Here is a 24,538-nt window from a genome sequence, read left to right as displayed (position 1 = left end):
ATATGTGGGGAGAGGTAACAACGCCTCTTGTTAAAGTTCTCCAGTGATTTCTATTACTACTTTGCCAGACTAAATGCAAATACTTATTGTATCCATTTGGGCTTATGTGTGTTTTCTGCCAGCTGTCTTTCTAGTCTCCCACCTGTTTATAGATTTCTTGCATACTCGTATTCAAGAGGTTCATTGCATACCCGTATTCAAAGCAACAATTTGAAATGGAGGGGAAGGGGAAGTAGGGCAAATCAGGAAGGTGTGTTATAGTAAGGGGCCTGCAGGAAAGCTGGAGAGGGACTTTTTTACAAGGGCATGTAGTGATAGGACAAGGGGTGATGGGTTTAAACTGAAAGAGGGGAGATTTAGATGAGATCTAAGGAGGAAATTTTTCACTCCGAGGGTGGTGAGGCACTGGCACAGGTTGCCCAGAGAAGTTGTGGCTGCCCCATCCCTGGAAGCATTCAAGGCCAGGTTGGATGAGGCTTTGGGCAACCTGGTGTAGTGGAGGGTGTCCCTGCCCATGGCAGGGGGGTTGGAACTGGATGATCTTTGAGGTCCCTTCCAACCCAAACTATTCCGGGATTCTATGTATGAAATTCCACGTCTGTGTGGTCATGTCACTGACAGTTTGCATATGGTTAGCTGTGAAGTTCTGGCAAGTCTTTTTTTTCGTGTTTTTTTTTTTTTTCTAAGGATCGTGCCCTCGCTGAGGCTGTGGTTTGCTGTTTGTTTCGTTTGGTGAAAGAGTTGGCTAAAGCAGCCTCATACTCTCTCTTGTTGTTCACCCCTGATATCCCTGTGTCGGTTGTCCTGGTACAGCTGTTTATGTGGTCACAGGGGAAATTGGATCAGAAAAGTGATCTGGGTTAAATATAACTTTTCTTTTTCCAGGGGTTATTTTTAACCTGGATCTCTTCTTGATCTCATTCAGTTTACAGCACAGACAGTTGTACACACACAGCTGAGTGCTCCACATGACACGGGAGCAAGCAGGAATGGGAGCACAAGGGCAGAGAAAGGGGAAGGTGGGCTGGTCTGTGGCAGTGCTGGTGCCAGAGCAAAGGTATTTGGCAGCAGCGCCCTGCGCAGCTGTGTGAGAGCGACATTTCAGTAGGGACACGTTTCACCTGCATTGTTCACATCTGGTGATTTAGCACATAAAAAGCTTCTCCTTTTAAAGGCTGCCTCTAGTTATTTTAGGTTGGGATGAGGTCAAAGCTGTAAGAATCCTTTTCTTCTGTAGGGCCATCAGTGATGGACAGTGAAGGCATTTGATCTCGATGTGGAGGTATCAAAGAAGGGAATGAATGGAATTGACTAGGTCGATCTAAAACTAATCTAAAACTGAAAGAGGGCAGATTTAGATTAGATCTAAGGAAGAAATTTTTCACTCTGAGGGTGGTGAGGCACTGGAACAGGTTGCCCAGAGAAGCTGTGGCTGCACCATCCCTGGAAGTGTTCCAGGCCAGGTTGGATGAGGCTTTGGGCAACCTGGTGTAGTGGAGGGTGTCCTTGCCCATGGAAGGGGGGTTGGAACTGGATGATCTTTGAGGTCCCTTTCAACCCAAACCACTCTGTGATTCTGTGATTCTATAGGTCAAGTAGTGTGGTGATATTAGACCTAGCAGAGAGAAGAAAAAGTGGAATCAGACTTTGAAGGTGGGAGACCATGCCTGAGCAGGGAGACTGGGCTAAGGCCCCGGTTGGAAGGCACAGAGCCAGGTGGAGAGCTGAAAAAAAGGAACAGGGACAGCAGGGGAAGGAAGCTTCAATCAGAAACCGTGGGGTGAAAGCAAAGCAGATGTTGGCAGCAAAGCTGGGACAAGTTGGGGTTGGAGTGCCAGCACAGAGAGACTGGGAGTTGGCTGCTAAATCTAGAGAGACTGAAGGTGTGGCCACGAGGTGGGAATCCTAAATAAATCCCATCCTCTGTGCATGTATGCGTGAGAGGGAAGCACAGGTCCCTACCTTCTGTAGAAATTTGGGATCCTGGGAAAGCTGTTTCCAGTGTGGAGTGATGATTCGAAGTGCAGCCTTGGCCTGATGCTCAGCCTCGTGAGCTCAGCAGAAACTGAGCTTCATCGGGTGTCGTGTAGTGCTTGAGATGGTGTCATGTTAGAATTCCCATCATGGGAAGCTACTGGTTTGTGAGTGGGACTAGCAAGGACACGGCTGGGAGCTGCTGCGGCTGAAGAACAGAGAACTTCCAGAGAATTATTGAAGATTTTTTATTATGCTAAATACAGTGCAAAATGCAGTTTTAGGAGTGGTGTATTTGTTGCCAAAATTAGGGAGTACTTCTGACCTTTATTTCCATTTCTGCCTCAGTTTTCCATTTGTCAAATAACAGCAATACCACGTTCTTATTTCAGGAATTTTTGGAGTTAATAGGATTTCCAGGTTTTGAATAATTCATGTTTCAGCTCTACTAATGCTCTTTTGATAGAGGCTTCACCTTCCGAAAAATGAAGGTGCTTCATAAACATACGCACAATATTCACATGGAAGTCCTCTTACACCACAGGAGCCTGACTTCATATATCAGCCATCATTTCTAGTGCTAGTTATGGCCAAAACGCTGCAACTGTATTTTTAGGATTAAGTGTAAAAATTATGAACACATCTGGTTTGGGGTTGTTAATTTTAACGGGTTCCAAAGCAGCATTGTGAGCCTTAATGTATGTGCTAAATTGCAGGACGATGCACCTCATGGAAGGAGAGTTACCCACCTCCATGTCAGGAAGCTGTGGGGCAAGCATTAATGGGAAGCTGTACATTTTTGGTGGATTTGATGATAAAGGATATAGCAATCGGGTATTGTATTCTCTTCTTTCATCACATACTGTGTTTGAACGAGTGATAATGCTGCTTTTGGTGTGCTTTGCGTTTGAATGAAGGAGAAATTTAAGAAAAAGCTTTATTTTTTCAGAAAAAAGGATACTTTTAAAATGACAAAAAACTTCAGGGTTTGTTTTAATGTTCAACTCCATAGATTTTTCTGGGATTTTTCACTGACTCATAGCTTCAGAATGAGACCCATTATGTGGAACTTTCTGATTTTACTTCTGAAAACTGCCAGTGCTTTCCCAATTGCCTTTTTTTTTCCCCCCAATATGTTGACAACCATAATTGAAATTCATCTCCAAATATAACTTTTAATTTTACTCTTTGGTAGTGATTATCTTTTTTCTATAATCAGGTAATAATTAAAACAGAGCTACCAGTTTTCCTTGTAACTAAAGACTTGAGTAGCAAAGTAAATGAAGTCAGAATTCAGTCCTGACCGGAAAATAACTGGAAGGGAGCCTGGAGTCAGACCTTAGCTCAGCACTCGGTTCACCAGCCATGTTGATTTTTGTGCAGTTACCTACTTAGGTTAGGCAGAACTACTGGCAGTTCTGCTGGTAGCATTGAACTGGGAGCTGTTTGTCTTGCAGAAGCTTTTTGCAAGGCTTCACTTGGCTCTGGAAGGAGAAGGATAAGACTATTCTGGTCTGGCTGAGTGAAGGCAAGGAAACGTGCTGCTAATTCTCACACCTTTTGTGTTCTTCTTGTGTGTCAGGTTCTTCCAAGTATGTTGCTACATATTGTAAAAGTCACTGTCAGTTCCTTTTTTTTTTTTTTTTTTAAAAAAAGGAAGTAGTGTATCCTGGGAGGGGGGGGGCTGTTCTTTTTGCTCGGGATTTGTGCTGGATTCTTCAACATCATTTATACTGAAAATATTGTAATTTTTTTCTTTTAAGCTGTATTATGTTAATTTGCGAACAAAAAATGGAACCTATAGGTGGAAAAAAATTACAAATTTTAAAGGTCAACCTCCTACACCACGTGACAAGCTTTCCTGCTGGGTGTATAAGGACAGGTAACACATTAAGAATATTTAATATGTGTTAATTGCAGAGAGGAAGTGCTATAAAGTGAAGAGCACACAGGTTTGGGATTCAGGAAACTAATTCTTAGCTTGACTTGCTATGGGATTTTGTGTAACTCTCCTAACAACTTTCTACCAGAGCTTTCTCACGTGTGAGCTGAATTAACGGTAAGTATAAACCCACTTTAGGAGAGAATTGGGAAATCTAGTTTGGAAGTTTCTGGAATGCTTTGAGACTTTATATCCATCTAATACTTATGGGTTTAATTTTAACATGTGTTAAAAAACAGTATAAAAATTACATTGATTTTTTTTTGTTGCGTTATGTGAGCATTAAATTATTACCTGCAGTAAAATATATTTAGTATATTTGCAAGAATTTCAGTAGTGTACATATACTGACAATTGCAAAGACATTTCAGTGAGCATCTTTATAAGAACCAAGTCAGCCTAGATATTTGTGTTGTAAAAGCTGCTGAGTGTATTTAGAAAAATTACTTAGCTAAAAATAAATGCTTTACTTCACATTTTGTGTTTATTATGGAAAGCGTTTGGATATTGTGGCATATCTGGTCACCAGAAAGTGACGTGTCAGTGATTTGTTATAAAAGAAACTGTAAAGAAGTAAGAACACTATGAAATGTAAATGATTTGTTTCCAAACCCTGCATCTAAAGGGTTTTGCATAAACTGTGTAATGCCTCTCAGTGCTGTATCTTGGTTTTGTAATTCTGCTTTAGCTGCAGGATATATGGAATCACATCTATTTGAACGACTTCTCCGTAGCTGTTAACACCAGATTATTCAAAACTAAATGAATCTGTTCAGAGTATCATCTAATCCACATACTGAGAAGAATTATCTATTTTAGGTGGCAGAGCGTAACCTTTTCATTTGACAAAAGCATCTGGGGACAAGCTATGCACCTTTTCGGAAGCATGCCTTAAAATTTCACAGGATGAGAATTTGCAGCTCAGGATGTCTTGGTGTATTGCACAATGCTTTCAGTAACTCTGTTTCCCTAGGAATGTCAGTCTGGAATGACCTTCACCATCCCATCATTTCCTAAATTGCCTTCTCCCGAGATCACTAACAACTATACCAAATATCCTCAAATGTTGAAGTTAACCAAAACTTTAGGAACCATTACTTATGGATGGCCATTTCATGGGTGGAATATTAGGCTGGGAGGTGTGTAACAGTACTTGCTGTGCAATATGTTCAGTGGTGCTTAGTGGAAAGAATCTATAAGCTGGAGCAGGATTTCGTGGGTCACAGGCAGTCTGTGGGCTGAGCCTCGGGGTATACATGATCTACATCCTTTTTTTTGTGAAAAGATGTGTATAGAAGGCTAGCAAATATAGCAGGAGCATAGGAATTCTAGCGGCAAAGGGTAGGAATTCTAGCAGAAGCATAGACGTTTCACTGTCTGGTGTGTCGTGTGTCATTTGAGACTCGTGGCTGCAAATGTGACTGTGATAGAGAAGCATGTGGATGGAGGAATAGAGAACTCAGGAATAGGGACTCAGAGGTACCTCAAACCTCCCTTCCTTTTTTTTGAGGATTTCTGTCAGGCTTGTTGAGGAGTGTAACTATTACCTTCATCTCGGTAAGCTTTGCTGTGTAATTAGGTGCAATGTGAAATATTTTAAGTTGTTTCTATTATCAGTAGTACAGTAGGTAACCGAAAATTTGAAATGAGTTATTACAGCTTCTTCATTTGAATGTTATTGGCAAAACAGGCAACTGAACTTACTTTTTGTTGTTGTTCCTTTAGGCTAATATATTTTGGTGGCTATGGCTGTAGGAAGCATAATGAACTGAGCGATTGTTTTGATGTCCATGATGCATTTTGGGTAAGAGATTTGTCACAATTCAGAGTGATTTGTCCTTTCTGATTGTCAAAACGTGATCTTTTATACTCAGTAAGTATGAGTGTAGTAAAAGTGTACTTTTACTCAGTAAGTATGAACATCTGTCTGATTTTTCTTCCATTTGTTGCATCGGCAGAAAGGCAAATTAGAATCTTCTGCTTAGATTTGAAATTTCAGACATTGCACGTTGGGAGCGGTGGGTGTTCGCTGCATTCCACGTACCCAGCGATAGGCTTCAAGTGCAATGAAACAAAATGCTGTCGGAGCAGAAATAAAGGCAGAATTTGAAATCTGAAGACTTATTCTAAACGTGAAGCTCCCTGAAAATTTTAGAATTTATTTCCTTGAAGGAATGATGTGGAATTTATAGCTGCACAAGTCTAACTGCCAAATACTTCCAGTCAACTTCTTTAATTTGTTATCCAGAGTAAATGGATAACTTTAAGATGCCTGGATTAGGTGGTTCCCTATAATGATTTCTTACAGCTAACAGAAAGGAGACGGATCAGAGTGCTTAGGGATAGGAATTAATAAGAAATAGATGTGCATTCAAAGGAGTATAGATCTTTACATCCGATGTTAAATATTGACTTACACAAACGTATTCCTTTGTACAATCTATTTATTTCTCAGTATGGCACACTTGGAATTAAAAGGTAGAATTTATCTACTGCAGTCTCTGACGTTGGAGCCCAAAGGCTGTTTTCAAAAGTGCCATCAGCCTGAACGTTCCTGAATGCTGTTGACCTTCAACTAGACCTGCACCGATGCATCATTATTAACAATATTAGCATGTGTTTCTTTTAATAAAATTCTGTATTTTAGTTAGTTTTCTGTTTTGATTGTTCACTTCTGGGTTTGTATCCTTTAATAAGCACAAACATTTTAAAATTGAATAAACATTTTTAATTTTTTCACTTCTTTTTTAGGAAGGACAGATATTCTGGGGATGGCATAATGATGTTCATGTTTTCGATACAACCACACAAACTTGGTCTCAGCCAGCAATTAGAGTGAGTGGTTTTCAGTCTTGTCTTTTGACACAATTGTGATTTTACTGCATTTTGAATAGTTATTGTGCTCTAGAAATTGATGTTGGGGAAAGTAATTTGAATATGCTTAGTATTGCTCAGGCTTATAACATGAAACAGGAGGATACTCAATGCATCTGAAATGTGGAAAATTCAGAACTGATGTGAATTTTTTTCCCACAGGATGTTATTAGGCTGGTGTTATTTCTATAATGTGGTTCTGATGCAAAAGTAACCTTCAGAGAGGTATTAGGAATCTGGATACATTACAAGATGATTTCTGTATCTAAGGGGATAGTTTTGAGGTAAAGCTTTGTATTCAAGCTTTAAGACAGCTGTTGGGAATATAAAATGACTGTCAGCGCTCCATTACTGGAAAGACAAGGCACTGGAGTACTTCAGAAAACGATTTAGTAAGAATCCCAGAGTGGGGTTGAGGAACAGGGTGTGGAGGTGTTTCAGTGGCTCCTCACAAAGCAAGCTTGGGTCCTGCAGAAATGGATTATGGGCATATACCGACTTTGGGTAGCCTTGTAGGCCCTCCTGGGGCTTTGAGTCTGGAAGAGCTTCACAACTGGAGCACAGCCATTAACTCAGGCTAGCTCTGTATTCATCCTGTCTCACACATGGCGAAGGTCTTCTGCAGCGAAGCGAAGGTCTTTGGGGAGTGCATGGTATAGACATATGAATGGTTTTAGAATCATAGTCATTTAGGTTGGAAGAGACCTTGAAGATCATTGAGTCCAATGTTGGACTCAACTGCCAAGTCCACCACTAAACCATATCCCTAAGCACCACATCTACACATGGTGCCAGACCGAGGTTGACAAACCCTGTTTCATAGAATCATGGAATGGTTTAGGTTGGAAGAGACCTCAAAGATCATCCAGTTCCAACCCCCCTGCCATGGGCAGGGACACCGTCCACTGCACCAGGTTGCTCAAAGCCTCATCCAGTCTGGCCTTGAACGCGTCCAGGGATGAGGCATCCACAACTTCTCTGGGCAACCCGAGTGGCATCACCACCCTCAGAGTGAAGGATTCTTTCCTTAGATCTCATCTAAATCTCCCCTCTTTCAGTTTAAAGCCATTGCCCCTTGTCCTATCACTACATGCCCTTGTCCAAAGTCCCTCTCCAGCTTTCCTGTAGGTCCCCTTTAGGTACTGGAAGGCTGCTAGAAGGTCTCCTGTCTTCACGGGAGAGGTGCTTCAGCCCTTGGATTACCTTCGTGGCCTCCTCTGGACCTGTTCCAGCAGCTCCATGTCCTTCTAATGTTGGGGGCCCCAGAGCTGAACGCAGCCCTGCAGGGGGGTCTCACAAGAGCAGAGTAGAGGGGCAGAATCCCCTCCCTTGACCTTCTGGCGACACTTTATTGGATGCAACCAGGATATAGTTGGCTTTGTGGGCTGCAGGCACACATGGCTGGCTGACGTTGAGCTTCTCATTGACCAACACCTCCAAGTCCTTCTCCTCAGGGCTGCTCTCCATCCATTCTCTGTCCAACCTGGACTTGTGCTTGGGATTGCCCCGACCCACGTGCAGGACCTTGCACTTGGCCTTGTTGAACTTCATGAGGTTCTTATGGGCCCACCTCTCCAGGTTGTCAAATTTTTTCCATATGCCATCCCTTCCTTCCAGCGTGTCCACCACACCACACAGCTCGGTGTTGTCCACAAACTGGCGTGAGTTCATTTCTGAACTGTTTTGATATGAAGCCATTTGGATGACTGTGTGGATAACTAATCTTCAACATGGGTAAACCATCAGAGAAAACTGAGAGCTGACAGTAGGAGAGATTAAGGTCTGGCCGGGGACTTCTTCCTTCCACCCCTGCCCCTTTTCACAAAGCTGACAGGTGAGTGTGAAGGATGGGGCTGAAAGAACAGTGGTCTTGACAGCCAGTCCCTCTTGGTTCACCATTCAGCTTCCACAGAATAAACAGATGAGATATTCTTCAGCAAATACGTTACTTTAGTAGTCTTCCAAAGGAGCATGTGGACTCCCTTTCCCAGTGAAACAGTAATGCACGCACTTCTGTTCATTAAAACTTCTGTTTTAATATGAAAATATGCTATAAAGCTTCATAAAATCCTGGGCAGTTTACAGGAGAACTCAGTAGAAGTAGGATATTGTCATGAGCGTCTCGGTGCTCTTTTATGGTCTTTATAGAAGGTTCTAAAATTCCTGTAAAACTAAATGCAAGAAATGAAATTACCTTTGAATAGGAAAAGTCAATTTTTGTATCTTTATTTCTGATTTACACAGGGAATACTTTTTGGCATGTGGCTATTGGATGTAACATCAAACTTTAAGATCTGTTTTCCAGAGGTTTTTATACCAGTTCCTGATGGTTCGCACTTTGGGAAAAAAAAAAAAAAAGCTGCAGAGGCTGTATCACCAATAACTGATGTATTACTGTAATTTTATGCTTAGGAATTAAAGATAAATTAATTGAATTTCACTTAAGTAAAGCAATGATAAATCAGACCAAGAGGGATAAACATTAGCTACTGATGGAACTCGGTTAAAGCTGTCCTTGGCAAATATGTAGATCCCAGAGAAGGGTCTGGGGAGACCTTCCAGGGTCTGTAGTGATAGGACAAGGGGCAATGGCTTTAAACTGAAAGAGGGGAGATTTAGATTGGAAATAAGGAAGAAATTTTTTACTCAGAGGGTGGTGAGGCACTGGAACAGGTTGCCCAGAGAAGCTGTGGCTGCCCCATCCCTGGAAGTGTTCAAGGCCAGGTTGGATGAGGCTTTGAGCAACCTGGTGTAGTGGAGGGTGTCCCTGCCCATGGCAGGGGGGTTGAAACTATATGATCTTGGAGGTCCCTTCCAGCCCAAACCACTCTGTGATTCTGTGATCTTCTAATGTCTGTGAAGCCTTGGACATGACTACAAATGATTTCTTTTAAAAGTTGCAGTTCTGTCAGCGTATCAGTGCGTGTTGGCCTTCATTTTGCAATCTCTGTGACACTGACTTGCTTCTGTCCTTGGCTGCCACTTTGGTGATGTTCTGAAGGATCTTATCTTGGTTCTTTCAGGGTGGAGATCCGCCTCAGCCTCGAGCAGCTCATACGTGTGCTGTGCTGGGAAATAAAGGTTACATCTTTGGAGGACGAGTGCTGGTTAGTGTTAAATTAAAACATTTTATTGACAGTAGTATTATTTTCTTGGCAGTTTTTTTTTTTCTTTCCCTAGCAAATTAGTTTTGTTAGTAGAAAAAAAATCCAAAGTGTCTTTGGCCTAACCTGTATGTTAGGGGTGTCGAATCCAGGATGCTTCTTTTCATCCTCCTCTACCTTACAAAAAGAAGAGTCTGTCTTTCTGTCTGTAACATTAATGATGACCAAAAAGGGAAAAAACAGATGACTGTATGGTAAATGCAGATGTTTATAAATCCACAAAAATGGTTGATGTGTGTATAACCTCTGTAGGAGATGGTTCTTTGAGTGTGGAGCAAAAGCAAGCTTGCTGTTAGACCAGGTCTAAATAAATGATCAGATGCATTCTGTGCTTGCTACAGCTTAGCAGATTTACACATCAAACCTTTTTTCCTCATTTCACTTAATGGAATGCTATCAAGCAGTAAATATAACTGGGACTTTAGCTTGTGCTTCCTCCCCTCGCTAAAGAAAAAGGAAATGTATAAGAACAGTCAATTACGTCCACATCTCATACCCTGATGTTTACCTTCTGGGAAAGTGAGTTCAGAATAGCTGTTGGGATACAGTATTTTATATTTACAGTTGCAACACATGGTTCTGAAAGGTAGGAAATAACAGATTGGCTTATTTAAACTTTTGTCAGTTTTTTGCACATAAGTGACTGAAATACAGATGTCTGGAAGAGCAGCGTGCAATTATAATGTCTGGATACAAAGGTATTAGTCTCTGCACGTTCAAGCTGGTACAGGCTGCTGCAGCAAGCTATCTGATAGCACAAGCCAGTGCAGGCACAGGTCCTTCCAGCCCTGTTAAGCCTCTCCTCTGCTCTCTGAATGTCAATTTTGCAGTCTCAGGCTGTACCTTCAGCATGCTCTGTGCCCTCCATATGGAATATGTGAAGCACACTGCAGAGACTGCTGTGAACAGCTTTATTCTGTGCCTCCAGTGTAAGCTCTTTACTGCAAGAGTGAGGCTTGTACTTGCCTTCTTGATAGCTGAGCCAAGACTGAACCATTTCATACTCTGTGGGAGGATCTTCAGTCTGCCGTCCCTTAGGTAAGAGTGCCAGGCAGCGTAAGAGCTGTCTGTACAGGATGCAGTAAGTGCATATTTAAATCAAGGCTAAGTTCTTGCTATATAGTCTGAACTCCTTTTTTAAAAAAAATGTTTTGAAGTTAAAAAGAGCTAGGAAAAGTCATAGGCATGCTTATCTGTACCTCACAAACTCGCAGCACCGTTGATAAGCAAGGAGATACTAAAACCTCTCAGCAACACAATTTTTCTAGTACTAGTCCAAGGAGATTTTTCCTTTCAGTTCTTCTCTGCTGAAGCATTAACGTAAGAATTTAAGCCTAAGGCAGCAATCCAATACAAAAAACATCTTTCTGTCTAATGCAGGCTCCCCTATTGTTTGTAAATTTTTTGCAAGGATAGTTTGTGGGATGGAAAGTGTACCAACCCTTTTTAGAACTGTTGCAAAAGTATAGGGAAGATGATAATAAAGGTCTCTGTATGAGCTGGAGTTTATCAGGAATGTAAGAAATGGATTCTGTAAGGCAAGTAAAAAAAAAAACCTCCTAATTTAGGTTATTGTATACTCTTCCATAGTTGGTTTTTTTTTAAATTTAAGTTTGAGCTCTTTTTACCTACAGCTAATTTAGAGCCTTTAATCATATGCAGCTAAAGGATGAGACTTGGTGCTCCGCTACTATGAAAAGTAACAGTGAAGAAGCTTTTGAAAGCCCTCGGTGCTGTGATTCCATAGTTTTGTGATATGAAAGAGAAGGAATTAACTGTTGGTTGGAAATGCCCCACAATGAACATATGCCAGCTTCATCTTGGAAAGCTGCCATAACCTAAACCCTGTATTCTTAAGTACTTGCAGATAAAACAGTGTAAAATTGCTCTTTGTTCCCTATCCCCTTTTTTTTTCATGCTGTAAAAGCTGTACTCCATTATGCAGTGTTCTTCCCAGGGAAAGTCTGCAGTTCTGTTACAAAATGGCTTACTCTTGCTTGCTCAGACAGAAACCAGACCTGGCGATCAAGGCAGGTTCTGAACGGCCACGCAGTGCCCAGCCAGTTTTTCAGTCTGAATTCCCTCCCACAGCTGCAGGAAGAGTTTTTACCTAAGCACCTTTCCAGAGCAATCAGCAAAGAAAGTAGCCGAAATTGATCCTGTTTATTCCTACCATTCTGCGTTACGTGGCCTTTCGTACAGGCTCATGAGCTCTGGAATTGCTGCTAGAGCCCCACCTCTGACTGAGAGAGAACTGTACGCAGGAGCTTCCAGAGCCGTAGGTTTGGGCAAACTTGATTTGCAAACAATTAAGGAAATAAAGAGATATTAGAAGAGATTGAAAAGTATCTAGTCTTACTTGAAGCTTGCGTGTCAGGGTTAGCCACGCCGGGCTAAGCGAGCCCTGGGCTTCTGCTATGGACTTGCTCTTTTGTGTCTGCTGTGTAAACGAACTCTGGCTGACCACAGCTGAACTGAATCCTGCTCCTCGCTTAGCAAGCCTGGAGATGTGGGAGGGAAGGAAACCTAGATGTGAAGGAGTAAACATGCAGCTCAGAACCTTCTGGCCCACCATTTAATTCTGAACGCTTTCTCAGCCTTCGAAGCCGTGCTCCCTCTGGCTTTTTGTTAGCAAGGGCTGTCTCTGTGTGGTGCAGAGGTCTTCACCCAGGACCAGAACAGCGTTGAATGTTTTGTGCTAGCTCGCTAGGGTTGCTGCACTGTACCTGTTGCAACTGGAGTGCTTTGTAACTCAGGCGAGGATCCTCATGCAGCCTCTGCAAGTGAAATTATTAGTAAACTGGAGCTCGCTTGTCACTTCTAGATGCCCCATCCCTGGAAGTGTTCGAGGCCAGGTTGGATGAGGCTTTGGGCAACCTGGTGTAGTGGAGGGTGTCCCTGCCCATGGCAGGGGGGTTGGAACTGGATGATCTTTGAGGTCCCTTCCAACTCTAACCATTCTATGATTCTATGATTCTCCACTGTGCTGTTGCACCATTAGGTATGCCCTAAGAGGACATGCCCTCTGGCTTCTATTTAACTCTGACTTTTCAACTACAGGATTTGGAGATACAAGAAGGCTCTGATCTGAAGAGGTTTTTCCTCTTCCTCAGGTAGCATCAGCTTCCTTAATAATCACTTGCCAAATTTCAGTGAAACCGCTTGGGTACCATGTCAGAGAAGAGTTAAATTTTGGAAAGCTATGTTTACTTTTGCAGGAGAGCAGCAAGTGGAATTTTCACCTTAGTGATTATTATTGATTCACTTTCTATCCTAGAAGTAAGTGGAAGGAAACTTAACAAAGATTAGGGAACATTCAGTGAGGCTTGAGGAATTAATGTAAGTCATGGAACAGGATAGGAAAGCTAAAGAGATCAGAAAAACACTGCATTTCCTGACAACAAGAGTAACTCCTCCCCAAAGGATGAAGTCTTGCTTTTCTCCATAAATTAAGGAGCAAATATGGGGTTGCTCTGCTCCTCCTTCTCCTTCTAGTTCACCATAATACGAATCTTCCCAGGGAAAAGGCTCTACAAGGAACCAGAAAGGGCCAGGAAGTGTCATGAGGCTTCTCCTATTCATCTTTCTGGGAGGAAAGGGCACCTTTTTCCAAACTTGGAGCTAGAACTGGTAAAAGAAGATGATGATGATCAAAATCAATTGTACCAGGAATCATTTGAAAACAGGCTCAGAAGTGTTATGTGGACTCTGTTCCTCCAGGTAAGCCCCTGAAAAAACAGAAACGGGAGAAAGTGGGAAGGAAGGAGAGTTAGTCCGAAAGTTGATGGAAGCCTCACGTTTGATTTAAGTGGAAAGTTTTCATGTAAAGAATGATGAAGTAACAAAACAAAGTCTTTCCAGCAGCCCTTCACACATCTGACGCCCTAATGCATGCACGTTTATACTTCCTGTTACCCTTTCTGCCAGTGAAGATCAGACAGTCCTTCTCTTACAAAGATTTGAGCTGTGGTAGCTGATTGATTGTCAGTCTCGGAATGGAGAGCTGCACGGAGTTCGGTGTAACGGCAGCGAGCTGTAAATATTTCACCCGTGCCTTTCATCGTGCTAGGAAGCTAATCCTGAGACAAAGCAGATCCTGGCTGGGCTGCAAATAACTGAACATGCCACGGATAAGCAGGATGTCTAAGGAGTCCTTGTAGCTCAGAGGGAAACGCAAACCCTCTTATGAGGCTTGATGCCTTAAGCCAATTAAGAATCATCGTAGGATTATCAGCCAAATGATTAAATGTGGTAGGTAGCACTTAGAAATACAGGAGAAGCTGCAAGAAAACTTTGCCTGTGACAAGTGACAGTACTGTCCCCTGACGGTGGGCTTTGCGGTTTCCCAAATAAGGGTCGGGTGGAAAGGCGTTTTCATTTGTTAGAAGTCGTGTGAAAGGACTGAAGCTTAGACGTAAATGCCCAAGTGATGCTGTGTTTTGAATTCAAAATGAGGTTGGTGTCATGATGCATCTGTCAATCTGTCGAATCGTGAGAATGTAAAGATTATAATACATTGGTTTCCCAGGGACCGAGGAACTGAAAACCACTCCATCTTCTGCCTAATGCCCAGGAAAGGAAGGTCAGCGAGGAGGTCTTGAACAGAATCTTCTTGAAACCTTAATTTCCAACATAACAGCAACTTGCATTCTTCCCTTTCTTTAATAGATGCCCTCCGTATTGAACTGTTATTCCAAGATGATGGAATATTTTTAGTTCTAGAGGCCAGGCTGCTGCTTTTTCCCCACCCAAGTGTCTAGCTGTGTACAGGTACAGCAGAAGATACTCAGAAATTGCATTTTGCTTTCTACTTGTATGATTTGTTCCTCATCTCCTTGAAAGCCACCTGAAGGAGCAGGAGCCTGAATAGACTTGTCATGGAAGACAGATCTGTTCCACTAGCTGTCAGCTGGATCACACTTTATGGTGACGTTCACCCTCTTGCAGGGATAAAGCCAAAAGCCCTCACATTCTGCTTTTCTTTAGCCCGTCAGCCTCTCTGAAGGCGTTCGAAAATGCTAGTTAACATTCTCTTCCCCAGGGCAGAAAAGGGCTAGCATATACTTGATCAGAGGAGGCCATAGGTGTCCTGAAAACTTTGCTGTTTCCTGAAACACCCTGAGAGGCTTTCCATAGCTCTGCTGGACAGCTTTGGAATTCTCTCCCGCTCACTCACTGGCTTGAGTTCTCAGGGGTAGAACTACTCCTACTCAAACGACAAGTCTAGTTTCTTCCTCAAAGGATCTGCAGGCTGGAGAAAGGCTTATTCTAATAGATCTGTGGACTACCCTAGGAGAAAAGAAATTGCCAGGTAAGGCAAGATACATTTCCCTACTTCTCAGATGCTGTTTTGTAGTACCCAGGGGAATCACAAATACCAGTCAGGTGTATTGCGAGCCATTGAAAATACTGCTACCATCTGAAGCAAAGACATTCTTCCTTATTTCCCACCCCCCCATGTTTCTACAGCAATTACTTCCTTCATCTCAAGATGCAGGCAGATATGCAAGTGTATTGATTTCCCATTGTTCTTATTGATACCTTCTGTTATGGCAAATGCTAAAGGGTCATAAAACCTCCTTGTTGCTAGTAGGAACTTTGTGAAAGGGTTTGCTTTCCAGAAAAGAGAGAAAAGCACAGATGGGATGGACTTTGTGTGGGGTGTCATGTACCGAGGACAGTACCAGCTAGAATATTTCAAGGAATTAGTGCCCAGGCAGGAAGAGGCATAGTTCTGAACAGAACACAAAGAAACATAACGACAGGAAGCTGTATGTAGAATATGACACCTTGTGCAATTACCTACCTGAATATCACATGGTTCTGCACTATTAAACTACTGGTAAAAGCTGAAATTGGCCCCATAGTGCCGTTGCCTTACTGGAAACACACCTGACAGGGAGTTTTCCGAGAGTTGCATGGGTTTTTTGAGAAGAAATGCTTTTCATCTGCCACATAATACAGAGTTGGTTTAAGGCACATGAGCACAGTTTTCTTCAAAGTGTTGTTATTTGGAATATTCTACCCTGGGAAGGCCTTGCTGAAATACTTTGCTCATTGTTTGCTTGATATAACACAACTGGGATTTTATTTATTTGTTTTAGCAAACTAGAATGAATGATTTGCACTGCCTGAATTTAGACACTTGGACTTGGTCTGGAAGGTAGGTTTCTTTCTATAACACTTAAAGTTGAACGTAGCAGATTGAAACACACTGTTAAATAGTTCCAGTGCTCATTTTGTGGCTTTTCCAAGAGGAGAATGGGAATTTGGGGACTGTTCTAACAGCTGTTGCATTGTGATTTCAATTTAATTTAATTTGATGGTGGTTACTAAGGTTTTTCTGTTCTGCACCAAAGCGTTGATGATGCTATTTTAAGCACAGCATGTAGTGATTTAACATCCTAATTTTCAAGAGGGGTACATTTATCCATATGGAATTTTAGTTTTGATGTCTTTTTGAATACTACTTTTACTATCTATATTTGGCTCATTATGGTACAGATTGGGTAAAGATCTCCCTCCCTCCGAGATAAGCATCTTAACCATTTTTTTTAAAGTCACGTAAAAAGCATGACCTAAACATTCAATTTTCAACTAAATCAGATACCTGATCCGATGATGAATTAAAAATTGGGCAGGATACAACCTTTCTGATCGCGATAACAGATTTCTCTCAGCTGTCCTGCAGCTGCAGAGAGGTTGTCTTTGATGGCCACGTGAATTACCACCAAACAAGACTCAAGGATTTAATACAGATTAAGAAGTTTGGCTGGCTGAATGCTGCTGACCAAAACAAGTTGACTGCAGGTGTTTGAGGTTCTTCTGTAAAGAACGGATCTCCCAGCGAGGAGGACTTGGTTCATTTACTTACTGGATTCCTTATACACTTACTGGGCATCCTCTCTTAAAAGGAAAATTCCAATGCAATGATGATTTTATTTAAAACCCTGTGGCTTTTCATTAACCAGCCATATCGAGATTTTTTTTTCCTAATCAACTCTATGCAGTTCTTAAGGAATTGGATAATATTAACCTGTTAATCCAGGAATATCTTCCAAGATGAGATTGCCATATTTATTTTAGTTGCCACTACCCAGAAGTTACCTTGCCTTCCCTGAGGTGCACTGACTTGTTAATTCAAAATGTTCGATATTATGTTATTTCTGTTACTGTGATGATTTTTTGTATTACTAGTGTGAAAGATTGAAACGTTATCACCCATCAGTATAGAATCCTGGAATGGTTTGGGTTGGAAGGGACCAAGATCATCCAGTTCCAACCCCCCTGCCATGGGCAGGGTGTGTGGTATACATTTTTCTAAACATCAAAGCCTGTTGTATCTCAGCACAGCCTGCTTCTTTTTGCCAATTTTAGAAGCATCTTATACAAGAGTTGTGCAAAGCAGGCACTCAAACACTGTGACTTGGCTTCGCCTGCAGTGCCAAATTTAGTAGGACAGTTTTGCAATCCATGTTTAATTAGCCATGATTCTTCAGTCTTGGCTTCCAGATGGAGAACTGCTCGGCAGCCACCAGTAGTGAAATTCCTCTCGCTGAACTGCAGATGCCCGTGTTATTCACCCTAGGCTTCCTCTGGGCTCAGCTGAGAGAAATGCACTTCTGGGGCACGAGACAACGGCTGCCAAGGTAGGCATCTAAAACAGGTCATGAGCTGTGCTTTTCAAGGACCTGCTTCTCTTCACTGAGTATAAAGGAAATGTGGGTGACTGCACTGTCCATATTGTAGGGCGAGCACACAACTGTGTATGTTACACTCGCCTCACTTTAGCAAAGTGGAGGAAACAAAAAGTAACTGGTTCTTTGAGATACAGTCTACCTGGATTGGGCATTCCTTTCTTACCTGATCTGCACAGTCTCTGACTAAGGCTCTGACCCTGCAAGACGGTTTACAGGTGTTTGCACCTGCTTTTTTCATCCTCTTTCCAAAATGAGGACACACTGAGTACGTGGTGGCCTGGATTCTTTGTCTCTGACTTTAGGTGCTTTACAACAGAAGTTGCCTCTTTGCTCAGTATCGAGATTCTAGGTGGGCTGATGCCCTCTGGAGGTCCTTACTCTTCCCTGTGGACTCTTGGGATCCCCCTGGGATAACTGTACACCGAACTGCCTAAATTAAGATGATGTGAATTCAAGCACTCACTATAGGTAATCCCTTATATTCAGGTCCTTTACTCTTCAGGTTCTCATCTCAAGCATACCTAATTGTGCAGCTAAAATGAAATCAATCCACAGATACAAACTGGAAGAACTATATTTGTGTAACATGGCCAGATTTTTAGGATAGTAAACCTCCATCTGTTTTGTACTTAGGAATTCCACTTTTTTCCTGAAATATATCTCAAAGTTTGCGTGACCCACCCTTGTGTTAAAAGGCACAATGATTGAAGAGGGTAGTAGCTTTTGGATAAAAGGTAAAGCCATAATCCTTGTATCATTTAAGATCATTTTCCCAGGAGTGGAGAGACTTGGGATTCATTAAATTTTGTCTCAGTGACGGAGTCTGTTTACCTGCATGTGCTGTGCAGTTTATTTGAATATATTGTCCTTCTTTTGCTGTCCTGAGTGCCTTCAGTTGTACATGAAGTAGCAGCTTTAGTGATCTTAAGAAAACAAACAAACAAAGTAACAATCAATGCTTTTGTCTTTACATTTGATATTTACATAACTGGTTGTTGAGAACAGTTACTACAAGAAATTACGTCGTTTAGATTTGAACACGGCTCTTAAAGAGTAAATTCAGATTGCATAAGTGCAGCTTTTTCACTGGGAAAACATCCAAGCTTGTTCTACGACAAACTAAACTAACTATACATTTTCTGACAGGTTAATTTTCAGCATTCTTTGAAAATATTTTTTGTTTGTTTTTTTTTTTTTTTGTTTTGTTTCACCAAGAATTAATATCAGTGGAGAGAAACCAAAAGATCGATCCTGGCACACGTTGACTCCGATAGGAGATGACAGACTATTTCTTTTTGGTGGATTAAGCTCTGATAACGTTCCTTTAAGTAAGTAATTTAGATATTATAATTCTGTTGTACACTTTAGTACTAACCTCGTGTAGTGTGCACATCTGTTGTCTTTATCAGACTACTTAAACTTGAATCTTGTTGCAGAACTTTCGTGGTGCTTGAGTATTTCTCTATCTTACTGTTTTGGTAGAAATGTAAGAGCATGTGTAGTACAAGGAGAACGTAAAATAACAAATCTTTTGTCAAAGTGTCATCTAAAAGAATAAAGGCAAGAGTCTCGTGCATTTTGGTATGAACAAGGGGTAACTTTTGGTATCAACAGCAATTGCAGGAAGAAGATACCAATAATGTCAACAGAATGTAGATTTTTTTGAAGAATAACATATCACAGCTACAAAATGTCAAATAGGAGGTAGGATAGGCTTACATGGAGTTCCTTTTCTAGAAAAGGCAACTTCTTTTCATGAAAAAATGTGAAATTAGTGAAAAGAGTTTTGAGCATCACGGATATATTCCACTGGAAGGGGGTGATGCTTCTCAATGTACCCAACAGAAAAAAGGTAAGCGTATTTTAATTCTAGATTTCAACACACTGAGCTTTCTATGACTAGTTGAGTTACAAACACCGTAAAGATGCAAGTTAAAGTAGTGATGATGTTACTGTTACCTTAATATAACATGCTCTTAGAACACAGAGCTTTTTGTGTAAATAACAAAGGTGGTTATTTTTGTTATTTTAGTTATTTTGTCCCAAGAAAAAGTACTAATGTTCTGTGTTCTTACATTGCAGGTGATGGCTGGATTCACAGCATTACAACCAATGGATGGAAACAACTTACCCATTTGCCTAAGAGTAGGCCTAGGTATACAAAACCAGATAAACGTTTGCTGAAACGTAGGCATTTTAAAAAATTAAGTCATTTTAAACTATTGAACAGTATTTTTAAGCTACATTATAAGAATATTTTAGGAATTCAGTGCAGTATGATTGAATGGTTTACTTCACTAACTTATGCTCCTTCATGCCAGATACAGCATTATTGTTTTCTGTATCTGTTGTAGTTGGTGCTTACTTGCATTATGGTGCTTACTTGCATTAAAACATGTTTTTGTGATGAAGGATCTGGGTGTCCAGCTAACCTGGTGTTCTACAGCCAAATTATTTTTATATGAGAAAATGCATATCACGTAACTTTTGAGGAATTAATAACCTAAGAGAATAATAAAAGTTGATTACTGATTATTACATTATTAGAAACATGGAGGAGACAACTATGAAAACGTCGATGTACCTTCCAGGGTTCAAAAGTATTATAAAATACCTCGTTTGTGTGGTTTTTTTTCCCTGAGCAGAAGCAGCTAATTATGATTACAGTTTTGTAAAACTGAATTCAGTACTAAACAGCACAGTAAATGACTGTGGAGTTGTGTTATTTTGAAGTCTTAACTGCCAGCCAAAAAAGACCTAGTTCCAGAATGTGTATTGTTCATACTGGCAACAATACTGTCTCTTCCAGATGCTGTTCCCCTTCCCTCTCTAGTTTAAGAACACAAAAAAAGATAGATTCTTTCTGACTAAAGAAAGCAAATGTCATATTTGGACCCAGAAGCTGCCATTGGAAACAGGTGCTTGCTGTATCAGAGTACAGACCTTTTTTTTTCCAGACAGTGTTTGAAGCATTCTCTGCATTTGTCATGTAAATACTACTGAATTGATTTGCTGTAGATAGTAAATACTCAGGTTTTTTATGGAATTCATTCAACACATTCACCCAGGTACTCTCAGCACAATATTATGTCCTTCTTTTAGCACAGTGTACAATCCTGGTCTGGCATTTGCATGCTTCCTGCCTTACATTCTGTTTTCTATGACTGAAATATCTTTACCTCAATTAATTTTCTTCCTGTTTTATCCTATTCTAGGGTATCTATTAAATATAACAGCACTGTTAGACCAAGTTTTCTGCTTTCTTGTATTTGGAACTAGATGATCTTTGAGGTCCCTTCCAACCCAAACCATTATAGGATTCTATGATTCAAGCTTTTTCAAGCCCAAATAAACTTATACCTTAGCTTCATAGAATATTTTCTGCCTTTACAATTAGTGAACTGATACACAAAGGGACTGATGCCTGCCTTAAATAACAAAGCACATCATTAGTAGTCAAGGATCATGTCTGTCTTTGTGTTGAGTCCTTCACATGGATGGTGTCATCAAAGCTAACTGCCAAAGCGGATGGCCTCACCTTGTGTCATTATTTTTATTGATGCATCATGAAAAAGGCTCGGGAAGGGACAGGATGTGCTTTTTCTGCAGGCAGCAGCCTGGGGAGCTGCAGCTCAGCCTTACTCTGTCATTAAGCTGGAATAACAGTTGTGTCTCAGGTGGCAGCAGGGCTGGATGTTAGGAACCTGTGACCTTTGAGCCCCAGGTTGTTTTCGGGCAATTGGAGGGCAGATCCCACACTGGGCTACAGAGTGGAACTGCCACTTGGCAGTGCTGGCAGAGGCTGCTGAGCGAGCCACCTTCCCTGCTGCAGCAGAAGAGCCCAAGAGGGTTCCTGAGGCTGACACTGCTAAATTTGCTGGGGACTGTACTGCACACGCAGCCGAGACCCTCCCAGGAGAACAGAGCGTTTGGATCACGTGCGATGAGTCTCAGAACTCCCTCAGGTCCAGACGTGTCCTGTGGTTCTCCACCATCTGAAGACTTTGGTGTGCAGTTTGTAGGCTGAGGACAGTTGCCTTTCTTTGATGGAATTCTTTATTGAAGTAAATTACCTCCCTACCTTTTTCTTTTTTTTTTAAAAAAAAAAAGATACTTCAATAACCTTTTTCAGGAAGTCCTGGAAACATGGATAACAGGAGCTGTACTAAAAGCCTGTCTATATATTGAACTACTTTGAGTATGAAGTACTTATTTGTACCATAATGGTATCCCCATACTTACACAGCATTCCTGCAGGATCTCTGCAGCTGAAAAAGGTTCAAGTTGGTTCTATCACTCATACAGCTTTACAGCAGGACTTAAAATGCACTGGCAGTAACAGGTGTAGATGTGCTTCTTTTCTATATTTGTATTATTTTATAATGATACATGATATATCAAAACTGCATTAGTGTATTTTCCTGATGCTTCTGCAAAATTGTTTCCCTCCTTAAATTCTGTAAAGAATAACTTCCTTCAACCTTCATTTTTAGTAATTTCTAAAAAATTGTCTTCCAGGTTATAGCTCTGTGATTCTCTATGGGTAGAAAATATTTTTCCTCTTTCTGTCCCATCAGTTGTGCTTCAGCTAACGTTTTGCATGCCAGGTTAAAATCCAGACAAATTGTATGTTTAACTTACATATTCCCAGTGTTTTAATGACAATGTAATTCTGTTGTTCTTGTTAGAAGAGCTGTGTGAAAAGATGACGTATGTCAATTCAGCATCTGTATAATTTAAATAACATGCTTTGTTAGAATGTTTAGGTGATAAGTTAGAGCAGCTGTGAGAGGACGTAAACTCTGTCAGTCTGTAGAAAGAGCATCAGGTTGCAAGCTAGGATGTCAACAAAGTCAAGGCAGGAAAGGCTTCCCAGTGTTCTCCGGTGATGAAGTCCGGGCCAGAGTTTTCGTAATGCAGATAAGGCAGAGACAGATCTATCTACAGGTATGAGGAAGAGAAAAGGTGGGATACAGTTGAGCCTAAGGAGAACGGGGAATAATTTCTGATGTGAATGCAGTAAGAAAGTGAGAACGTTTACTTTTGCATGAAAGTTCTAGTGGTGCATATTATTATTTTGGTTAAGTTGATTTAAGGGGCCAGAGCTCTGTGGTGATAATCATCTTGTGACATTTACTTCAGCGGTGATACACCAGTAGAAAAATCAGATTTTGATCTGCTAATAATAAAAAAAATGAATCTAGCAAATTGTAGCTGCTGAAGTAGCAGAATCTTTGTTAAAGCAAGATTATACAAGTCAGGTTTGGTTTTGGTTTTTAATACCATGTGCTTTTGCGTGCACAACACAAAATTTACTTGTGGGTGTGATGTAAGTAATGAACATGCAGAAAACGATCCTCAGGGATCTTTGGAGGAAGAGTAAAACTGAAACAGGGTAACTTGTGTTCTGAAGCTCTCATCCTAGTGTCTAGGGATGAGAGTCAGTACTGAAAACCCCCCAAATCTTAAAGCCATTATAACTGTAGTTATGAAATAAAGAAATAGTGGAAAACTTAAAAAGAAAAAAAAAAAGGAAAAGAAAAGCTGATCTTGGGAAAAGCTTGTTTTGTATAGTTGTTTTCTAAAAATTTTCCACTGTAACCATTTGTTGAAGTAGTGGTAGATAAGACAAAATATATATAAGTAGAATCAGATAATGACAAAAATACATTGGTCTGTATGAAATGTAATCATTCAGCAAAATCCTCATGAGATGAGTAGTCACATTGCTCTCTCCTTTTATATTGTTAAAAAAATGAGCAGTATCATATTTTAAAGTTGTGTTTGTTTTTTTTTTTACCTCTGAAGACTTTTGAAATAACGTCTTGTCTTGGTTTTCTAAGAAGCAAAGGTGACATTACAGTGCTCTGTGCACGTGTGGCTGCCTCTTCTGCCCGTGTACGTTACGAGTCAATTGACCCATTTCCCTAAGTTTGACAAAGAAGGAGGAAGCTCAGAGGTACTAAATCCCAACACACTCTGTGCAAAGAAATGGCCGAACAGAAAAGAGACTCTCGTACTCACTTCACTCCGTGACGGCTCCATACTTGTTCTCCGTTCTTTCCCAAGAATGGAAGGTCTGTCCTGAGACACAGGTTGCTACAGAACAGGCTTGATTCTTTCTGCAGCTCACAGAGCAGCTCGTAAAATACATTTTTTTTAAGCAGTGCACGACTTGTAAGACAGTAAGGCTTCGAGGCTCTGTGCATACGTAGTGCAATCACAGGATTAGAAAAGTGACCTTTCCATTTTAGTTAAAAGGAACTTACAGCCTTGCAGCAAAAGATTCTTTTGAAAAGAAATTGAATATGAAGAATGGAGGAGAGTCTATTTGAGGTGAAGAGGTTCATATGCAAGAAAACTTACTGCTTCTCTGAAACCCTGCAAAACATTTTTGTTTTAGATTTGTTTTGCTCATAACATGCAACTGCTCGTTACTTGGTCACTAATTCTATTTATAATTTTCTTTTTAGATTGTGGCATACAGCCTGCCTTGGAAAAGAAGGAGAAGTGATGGTGTTTGGTGGAAGCAAAGATGACTTGCATTTCATGGACACAGTCAGTAAACTGAAAAATGAAATCCTACCACTATGATAATTAAAATTGATATAAAATAAAGTTAATACAATCGGTGATATTATTGGGTTCGTTCGTATCATACAGTGTTGTGAGATGTGACCTTAGGAAAGTCATTTAGGAGGGTTTTTTCCTGCCCTTGTCAGGTTCTTAAAAAGGAATTTGTTATTCAGACTCTTTATAAATAATTATTTAGGCATTACCAGTTTTAAATTATGCATGTGGTAATAAACGTCACATTAATCCAGAAAACAGCAATATTTCTGAGATAATCTCTTTGTGATTTTAATGGCTTTTTTTTTTTTCTG

General features: G+C 40.8%; 1 protein-coding gene across 2 annotated transcripts in view; it reads left to right on the top strand.

Annotated features, from left to right (window-relative positions):
- Positions 1–24,538, top strand: part of KLHDC1 (kelch domain containing 1) — a 31,322-nt gene that overhangs the window by 5,778 nt on the left and 1,006 nt on the right. Inside the window, exons 3-12 of one of the 2 annotated variants that reach the window (XM_086613206.1) lie at positions 2,691–2,808; positions 3,738–3,856; positions 5,642–5,720; positions 6,668–6,751; positions 9,814–9,897; positions 13,450–13,674; positions 16,059–16,117; positions 18,870–18,982; positions 19,737–19,809; positions 24,128–24,212. In XM_086613206.1, coding sequence (XP_086469332.1) covers positions 2,691–2,808; positions 3,738–3,856; positions 5,642–5,720; positions 6,668–6,751; positions 9,814–9,897; positions 13,450–13,674; positions 16,059–16,117; positions 18,870–18,982; positions 19,737–19,809; positions 24,128–24,212 — 1,039 coding nt within the window. The remainder of the gene's footprint in view (positions 1–2,690; positions 2,809–3,737; positions 3,857–5,641; positions 5,721–6,667; positions 6,752–9,813; positions 9,898–13,449; positions 13,675–16,058; positions 16,118–18,869; positions 18,983–19,736; positions 19,810–24,127; positions 24,213–24,538) is intronic. The other variant, XM_086613207.1, reaches the window with a different exon arrangement.

Source organism: Tauraco erythrolophus, chromosome 6 (genome assembly GCF_009769465.1).
Source record: "Tauraco erythrolophus isolate bTauEry1 chromosome 6, bTauEry1.pri, whole genome shotgun sequence".
NCBI classification, from domain to species: Eukaryota; Metazoa; Chordata; class Aves; order Musophagiformes; family Musophagidae; genus Tauraco; species Tauraco erythrolophus.
Note: the sequence above shows the minus strand (reverse complement) of the source record. Positions and strands in the feature narration are given on the sequence as shown.